Source organism: Rhinolophus ferrumequinum, chromosome 21 (assembly GCF_004115265.2).
Source record: "Rhinolophus ferrumequinum isolate MPI-CBG mRhiFer1 chromosome 21, mRhiFer1_v1.p, whole genome shotgun sequence".
Classification (NCBI taxonomy): Eukaryota; Metazoa; Chordata; class Mammalia; order Chiroptera; family Rhinolophidae; genus Rhinolophus; species Rhinolophus ferrumequinum.
The window spans coordinates 42,238,554-42,247,679 of record NC_046304.1 but is presented as its reverse complement, the minus strand read 5'-3'; the positions used below and the strand labels follow the sequence as shown (position 1 = coordinate 42,247,679).

Here is a 9,126-nt window from a genome sequence, read left to right as displayed (position 1 = left end):
TTCAGTCAATCTATACATGTTCAAGTTTTATTACAAAGTATGATGGGCAGAAAATACGGTACTTCTTATATAGGAGGCTCAAACAGAATGAAAGGGCAAAAATTAGGTTTAATATACTCAGGAAGCAAGAAATAAAGTCATAGATATAACACTCCACTTTCAGGTGCCTTTGAAGTAGCCTTCAATGGGGATTTACCATCGTGGTTTTTTCACAACACAGTGTTAAAATTTTATTACAAGCCCTGTGTACAATCAGTCCTGTGAAAATAATGTTTTAAAAAGAAAAAGTTACAGTACAGTTCTGTAAGGGGCAGCTTCCTCTCCACCTGACCGTGGGATGCCACAAAACTTACAGTACAGAGGGAAAGTTTAAATATACAATAAGAAAATCAGTTCAGACTAGGCTAAAGGGGACAGATACTGATTGGCTAGAGCTTAACATTTCAGAGAACGAGAAATCTCCATTTTCTACATAGAGGTTTGTACAATCATGCTACAAATTCACACTAGGGGAGGAGGGATGGAAAGTCACTGACGGGGGGGGGGTCATAAAATACACAGGAACAAAAGCAAATGATTCATACTCAACTCAAGCAAGTCAAAGCTTTAGTTCCACAAGTTTTGTAACACACTGTATACCACAATCAACCCAAGGTGAGAACGTTTCTTTTAAATAGCAGGTATCACAAGTTCATATTCACTGGGTTGTCCCAAAGGTGGATACTTGTAAGTTTTCCAGCTGTTACACAGACTGCCAACATCTTTCTTCTTGAGTTCATACTTCCATTAGCTTATTTGTTTCTGGTTTGATATACCAGTCCAAGCCTTTTTGAGAAGGCACCTACACGTTTCCATATTTATAAAATAACATCCAGAAAGGAGCCTGAGAGGACCTGGCTCGTCTCGTGTGGCCATACATTTGATTCTGACCATTAGCAGCAAAGACAACTGTGGGAGAAGATGGTGCAGGTGGGAGAGATGGGCAAGGCTCTGCAACACGAGACACTTAGTGCTGGCTCAGCCAATACAGAAAAGCTGATCAGAGAGCTGGGCCTGGAGTTCACAGTGACTGCTCAATTCAGCTGTCCTCCCAGGGAAAGCCCAACTGAAATGCCAGGCATGACCCTCTCACCTCATCCTGGAGTACAGAGAGTAAAGGGGAGAGTCTGCTTTGAGGCTTCTACTTCAATGGTCTCCCTCACCCCAAGCCAGGCAGTTGAAGGAGCTGCCATATTCTCAAACTCGGAAGGCGGAGATGGTACCGGGCTGGTCCTCCCATGTGTGGAAAACCCTGCAGCAACTACATGTTCTTACAGCCTAGGAATTCAAGGCCCAGTTTGCAGCAGGGAGAAAGTTGTACAGTGGGAAGGGAGTGGGAAAAGAGGGAAAGAAAAGTGTGTGGGGTGACGAAGTCAGCATGACTGTTTACAACCTCTGCTGCTCTCTACAAACCTACAACCAAGAACATCAGTCTGGAACCATCACAGGACTCCCAATACCTGAAGATTTCTACCACCAATCATCACCTATGGCTGCATTGATACAGGGAGGGGCTCCTCTGCCATGAGCTGTCATTCTGCCTCCGTAGTTATCCAGTGTCACACTCGATGAATGGTCCAGGAAGGCTGAATACAGGCCAAGGGCACAGTCTCACTCCACGGCCACATGGCATATTCTGAATACTTCTCCACCTCAGGCCATTACTGCCCTCTAATATTTTCTCCTTTGATCTAAAGAAACACCATTGATTTTTCTCCCACATCCTAAATCTCCTTCTAAAATTTCTCTCATAACTATCATCAAAATCTAGCAGGAGTCTCAGCTTTTTTCTGTTTCTTCCCAAATCTTAACTAGTTCTCTGAGAGCTGATCCTGGTTCTGATAAGAAATTCTCACCTAGTTATCAAATATCTTCCCCCTTCAAACCCTCATCTTCCAGCCTGTCTGGAAGGAGAGGGTTCCAACTCTCCAGAGTGTGAACACTCAAGCTCTTGAAGGACTTGTACCCCTTTGCCAGCTCTCTGATGTGGAACCTGAGGCCTCATTTACTCAGCATCTTCGTCCCTTCCCCCTCCGAGCAGACAAGGAAAACAAAGGCAGCTTCAGCTCAGGGGGCCAAGAGCAAGTCAACAGGCCCCCAGCAGCCGAGCCAGAGCCCACGGCACTTCCGTGGCCTCCCAATGAAGTCCGGCAGCTGCTCTTCTCACACTCGGGAGATCCATGCTCTCTGGCTGTCAATTTGAGAACCTAAACACGTTAAACAGACACTTGCTCTTCAAACTACAACAGACCTCTGCTTCCTGGAACATGGCTGACTAAGAGGCTTTCCGAATCCTGAGACTACAGAAATCCCCTCCTCAGCCATCAGGCCATCTGGCCTGTGGCATCAAGAGGGTAAGAGCGGGGACTTCCAAATACCTGCGTCCCAGCAACTGTGAGTGTGTGTGTGTTTGCTCAGGGAGACTGGCAGTCTCACCTGGGCCCCAGGTGGGATGTCAGGACAAGGTGGAGGAAGAGGACTGACTGCAGGGGCATGGCAAGGAGGATGGCGGGGCAGGGAAAACAAAACAGAAACTACCAAAAGTTGTTGGTTTGCAGAGTACAAAGCGACCTACGCAAATACAGTCTAATTACCATTAACTAGTTGTTTTGTCTCCAGGTTGTCTTTGAGTTCCAGTTAACAATCTTCTCGCCATTTAGACCCCGTTTAAGCGCAGATGAGGAACACAATCTCAGAACTCAGAACTCAGGCCCAGCAGGACCAGCTCCCTCTACCACTCTGACCTCCGTGTCAGACTCTTTTCCACAGGAGGAAGTGACGGCCTCCTAGAGCAAGCAACCATCAGTTTAGACTTGCTACCATGGCACCATCGATCACAATTACAAGCTGAGGAGGCTCACCTGACATCTCCACATGACACAGCGCACATCTGGCGGTAAATGCAGGCGAGTAAACCTCAAGCAGACGCCAAAGAGCCCCCAAATCAGAATGAAAACGTCAAAAGGTAGAAAGGGAAATACCCTGACTGAAAAGGAGCCATTTTCTTTGGGACGAGCCCGTGTGGTAAGGGAGAGCTGTGGCTTTGGGGGTACAAATACATCTGCTTCTGAACAGGACACTCAACCAGGAGTTTGAGGGCTCAGAAGAACAACGCTGTTTGTTTCTCAAGAGCAGGTGAGAGCCTAAGTGGACAAAACCATCGGTCTCAAGGTCTGCTCCTCTCCTACTCTCAGATTCACACGTCCAGGGGTCTCAGAAACCTTTGGGCACTTGGCAAAAACACAATGAACCAGGCAAACTCCAACCCAGACTCTGAGCATGTCCCAAACTCAGCCTGCCCAAGGATTCATGTGCCACTGGAATCACACACAAGCCCTCTCCATGGGACTCATTCACGTAGCGGAAACAGACACCTGCAGCCTACAAGTCCAATACCGCTCAGAACCTCAAGTGGGGGTGGGCCAGTTGACAGGTATGCATAGAGCTCTTACCTGGCTGACCTTGGGGTCTCTGATTGTTTTGTAGCTATCTATTCACTTGATGGCCTGGGGCCATAATGGCCTACAGTCCCTCCCTCACAGGAGCTGCCAGTCTCCCACACTCTAAAGGAGATCTTGTTCAGGGTTAGACGCATAGGCTGTGGGCCTCTTAAGGTGTCTCTCCCCTTAGAGCACTCAATCCAAAGAGTGGCTGATACACCACCAGCCACGGTAAACTAAACAAACAGCGACACTGAAGCTCGGCTTATAGATCATTCTTACCTATCATTCAAGACATGAAAGAGAATGGCCTGGGGCTTACATTTGAAGAGAAAACAGATTCTGAAACCATGTACTGGAAATACGCTCTAAGCTCAGCTTTTCTGAAACTATCCCCCTCAAGTCAGGTACTGCAATCAGCCCGTCTATCTCAGCTCTAGCACGTTCCCAAAAGATTCCCGTGGGGTTGGACAGAAGTACTTCAGGGAGTAACAGAGGGCTTCACACGTCTATTCTGGAGCCCAGAACGCCCTTGAGAAGAGCCAGGCTGAGAAAAGGTGTGAGAGCTGGCTGACTTCAGAGCACCACGGTGGTCTGGAGCTCCCCATCAGGTACGTTCTGCTCAGGCAGGGATTCAAGGCAAACTGCTCACAGGTTCAAGGGCCCAGGGCCAGGTCTGGGCACTGAGAGGAGAAAGGAAGGGCCTAGCAGAGAGGACTACGAATCAAAGGAGGAAGCCAAGGAGTAAAATTCTTCTCATAAAAAAACTTAGCCTGATAGATAAAAAATATACAAAGTTGAAAGTTGTTATAGACGTTAGTAAGAGGAAAGAGAACTTCAAATTGGTATTTGTTCCCATTTAAGTGCTACCATGGACATGGACAGAGATTGCTGCCTTGGGCAGCAGACACACACACATCTGGGGCAGATGAATACAAACATAGCCAGTGCCTGTAATGCTCATTAACACAACGGCTGACAAACACATATACAGACATTTTTAATTGAGGAACCAAAGGAGAAGGGGAAAGGACAGAAAATCTTAAAACTCAGCCTTAGGCTGAGGAGGCGCCACAGCACAGAGTCGGGCACAGAAGCGATGGAGTGACCGGCCAGGACTCCTCGAGCAGCTTCTGGGAACAGTGGGTGCAAAGCAATGAAAGACATACTGGCCACCGGAAACACGTTTCTTCTTACTTTGGGGTGAGGCAGAGGCGGGAAACACACAAGCCCCTGCATCATGGGCACGGTGCCACCAACATTACACTCTGAGTATCTCCAGGCAGTTGTTGTAGCAGATGGCAATCCAGTCGGGCTGAGTCGATGCCCACTGCACGTTGTTGATCTCTCCTTCAGCTGTGTAGGCCAGGATTGGGTCCTCAATGGCCCGGGGCATTTGCTGGATGTCCCAGATGAGAGCCTGATGGTCATCCGCTAGGGACCGAAAGAGCCAGCAAGTAAGGTCACACTTAGGCAATGAGGCTAATGATTCCTGCATTTGGTGGCAGTGGTGGCAATGGTCAGTGTACGAAGCACTGGCTCACCAAAATCCCATGGAGGGAGATTTTATTTTAAGCCCCCATTGATACATGAGGAAACTGAGAGTCACAAATGTTAAGATACTTGCCCCAAAACCATAGAGCTGTGCAGCCAGTGAGTGGCAGAGCCGGGACGCAAAGCGAGGCCTCTGACTCTCCCAGGGCTCCGTTCACGGCAGCACAGCTAGGACAAAACAAGACTTAGATGGACAGCTCTCATCTTAGATGGGCAGGTATCCCGAAAGGACGACGGGATGGGAGAAAGGTGATCCCCAAACATGTCATTCTCAGCCACTTAAAGTACTTGAATGATTAAAGATCCCTCTCTGATGATTCAATTTAATGGAATTTTCTCCCATTTTATGGACAGTTATACTTACATGAGGTGTTATACAGATAATGAAATAAAGTGCTATATACGGACATGTGCTATTAAAGACAATTTTCCCAATAAAAGGGCCCTGGAAAACACCAGGAAGAAGGTAATCACCTTAAATAAATATATAAGCACACAAAAAATGGCTAGAAGGAAACATATTAAAACGAGAACAGTGGTATTATTAGGATGGCAAGTTTATATTAGTTTTACCTTTCGCTAGTTCCTAAGAGATCTGTAATATTGTCCAATTAATCAAAATAATAAATTCCTGATTTAAGAAAAGAAAAAAGGCAAGGAAGGACCTTTAATAATATCAAGTGTCCCGTAATCCCATCTGCCCATCCTGATGTGAAAGCCTATCTCTGATACACAGGGGATCTGAAAAAAATTAAACCCTAATTGGCCAGGCTCAAGTGGGCAACACTGGTTTCCTGCCAAGGTCACATAACCTGGGCAAGGTGCGCGATGCCCCGCTGGTGACAATCTGTGTCAGCACGTGGGGAACTGTTTTAAACCCTCAGCAACCCTAAAGCACTAAGTTCCTTTTCCTCAGTGCTCAGCCCAGCACACCCTTCAGCAACAGCTCCTTCAGCTGAAAGGACTCAAGACAGGGTAACGCACACGGCAGCAGCGAGCCGGGCAGAGGCAGTGGCCAGGAGCAGACGATGGGCTTCTGCCAGGGGGGCCGCGTCTGTTCCCCACGAACAATGGACGACACTTTTCTTTTTTCCTTCTCCCACCCCTCCCTATCCACACTTTTGGGAAACAAAGAGGGCAACAGTGAAGAAGTCAGACTACAATCTAAGTAAGGACCAGAGGAAGGCAGCAGGCCCCTGACTTCTCCTCAATGAGACACACAGGCATGAGCAAAGGCCAAAAACAGGGAAGGCTTCATAAGCCTTTCAAATTGATGGGAAAAGGGCAGAAAACCACAGGAACTACATTGCTCCTTTGGCTCCACAATGAACAAGGAAACGAGGATAGTACTGCTTAGTGAGGAGAGGGAAAAGTATGTTAGAAGGAAACCCAAGGCACTGAAAAAGGTAAGGAGCAGAACACTAAGGGGCTAGACTGGAATGCACCTGTGTGAAATAAATAAAGGGGCAGACATTCATACTGAGGGGCATGTGGACGCATATCTCCACGTAGAAAGGTCTAGAAGGAGATACACACAAACTGTTGGTAGAGGTCACCTCCGGAGAGTAGGATGGAGGTGGAAATGGGATAGGAAGGAAAAAAGATGACTTTTGCCTTCCTACTTTATATGCCTCTGTTTGTTTTAATTTTTAATAAGAGACATATTATTTTTAGAATAAAAGCACACTTACAGCCAGCATATTTTTAAGGAGTACTCTTTTTGGTCTGGCAAATGAAGAAATGAAAACTACAAGTCACACACCACTGACCAGGCCTAGGCTCCGCAGGGCTTTTCAGTGCATCCAGTGCTCACTGCAGGTTCACTACATTTCCCAAGGGAGATATCAATCTTGGCAGTCTCCAAAATCCTGTTAGATCTAAGAGAGACTGCCCTTGTTCTCCACATTCCTGGATCTGAGTTCTCTGTGTCAGCCTAGATTTCAGTGGGACAGTATGAGACCTAAGCCTATAACTGACACATGACATAAACACTATACAGAAAATGCTGTGATATCACTGAAGGTCCAAGATTACCTGGAAATTTGGACTGCTTCTATTTCACAAGTGTGGGGAGGCTCTCAATTGAGTTACTTTGTGTAAACTATCTCTGAAACTACCCTTGGAAAATAGTAAGGATTACAATTCTAAGGAGACGAGGAAGACTGCCTTCTTTCTCCTTCCCCGTGCCGCCCTCTTCCCCCACCATAATTACCTGCAGTACAGATGTGGCAGGATGAATGTGGGGCCCAAGCAATGCCATTGACACATGCTCGGTGGTTGTTTAACCTTGCAACAGGCGTGCAGGGAACTCGAACATCCAGAATCACTACCTGCAGAAATAACAAGTAAAAGGCCCAGAAACTTCAGGCTGCGACAAACCAAAGACACTACACAAGGAAAAAAACTTTTTTAAAGCATAACTTCTTCATTTGTAGATCTAAAGACTATTAAATACAGAGGGTCTCTGTCCCAAAAGTAGCTACTGGATTGAGGAAAAAGAAAACCAACACAACACAGATAGTTTACAGTTTGTATCTAAAGCAACACAGGGTCTCCAGGTGGATAAGGAAGGGGAGACGCACCACTAGGTGCATGTGCTAAGATTCTGTGCACGCTCAGTGGGTCACAATGAGAGGGCCCCCCCGCCCTCCAAGCAGAGCTCGGAATGCAAGGAGTCGAGGTGCTGGCTTCCCCCAAACAAAGTAAATCACTGCATCATCTCTACCAACAATGTACTGCTTTTATCAAGTACCAGGCTACAGAGAGTTACCATTTCTACATCTGTTTGCTAAAGCTGGAAGAATCTGTCCTGACTACGGAAGGAGGGAACTGCCTGTTTCTTTACTCAGCACTATAAGCATGTATGATTTGGTTTACTTTTTATTTATTTTTTTTGAATTTTTCTAAGAGTTTATTTGAGCCCAACTGACAACACATGCCAGGGAGCAACATCACAAAAGATCTCTGGTTCACTTTTTAGACATTGCTTTTCTTGGCTCCGATTTCCCCTCTCCAAGCATTAAAAGTTCTTAACACATTGTCCTCGGTTTTCTCAATCTCAGCACTATTGACATTTTGGGTCAGATAATTCTCTGTTGTGGGCAGCTGTCCTGTGCATTGTGGGATGTTTAACAGCATTCCTGGCCTCAGCCCATAGATGCCAGTAGCACTGCCTTCTCCCCGAGCTGGGATAACCAAAACTGTCTCCAAAAATGCACCGGGGAGAAAACTGCCACCAGTTGGGAACCGCTGTTCCAGAAATACTCAGCAGTACTGGAGTTGGGTGGCAGGGCCTTCAGCCTGAGGTCAGGTGCTCACCTCCATTCCATCCATGGCCATGGTGGCCAGGTAGTTAGGGTCCTGCTTGTTCCAGCAGAGGCGCAGCAGCGGGTGATGCTGTGGGTCTTCGTAAATGATGGTGCTGTGTTCTAGATGGCGGAGGTCAAACATCCGCACTGAGCCGTCAGCGCCCACAGACGCAAACATGTCCCTGCCACCCCCAGCCCGGCTAAACGCGATGTCATAGACCTGTGGGTGAATAAGACGCTTCAGTCAGATTCCAATCCATTACCTCTTTTTCCTATAGCAGGGAACTCTGCTAGCCCTAGTTCATCTAAACCAAGGAGGTAAACAAAGCCAAACAGAGAGCTATAATATCAATGACAGTCCCAAGAGTGAAGATCACCCTGCTACAGAAATTGACTGGCTTCTTCTCTTCCCACATTCCTGCTTTCCAAGTCTTCCTCCAACTCCTGTAATAAAACAAAAAACACATACACTGCTGACAAACAGAGCATGAGGAACTCTGAGCAAGTATTCTGTACGCCTGGACACAGAGCCAGTGGCTGTCTTCTGCCACGATACAAGACTGAGACATTTATTTCCTGGACGTTGGTGGCTTTCATTTGTGTGTGATCAGAGGGCAGATACAAGACCACGTTAAGGCCAAGATCTTTGATTCAAGAGGTGGAAGCACCCTTCCTGTGCCACTGAACAGCAGCCAAGCCGGTTCTGCTGTGAAACCTGGACCCTGATACTCATTCGCAAGAAAGAAGTAATAGCAGTTTTGAAGCATGGGAGGTTCAGGTGGCCT

The 9,126-nt window shown here is 47.0% G+C and overlaps 1 protein-coding gene across 1 annotated transcript in view; it reads right to left on the bottom strand.

The window, feature by feature from the left end:
- DCAF7 (DDB1 and CUL4 associated factor 7) overlaps window positions 1–9,126 on the bottom strand; it is a 30,206-nt gene continuing 21,080 nt past the window's right edge. Inside the window, exons 5-7 of the mRNA XM_033089666.1 lie at window positions 8,352–8,561; window positions 7,246–7,363; window positions 1–4,913 (exon numbers count right to left, since the gene is read on the bottom strand). Of these exons, the coding sequence (XP_032945557.1) occupies window positions 4,741–4,913; window positions 7,246–7,363; window positions 8,352–8,561 (501 nt within the window). The 3' untranslated portion in view covers window positions 1–4,740. The remainder of the gene's footprint in view (window positions 4,914–7,245; window positions 7,364–8,351; window positions 8,562–9,126) is intronic.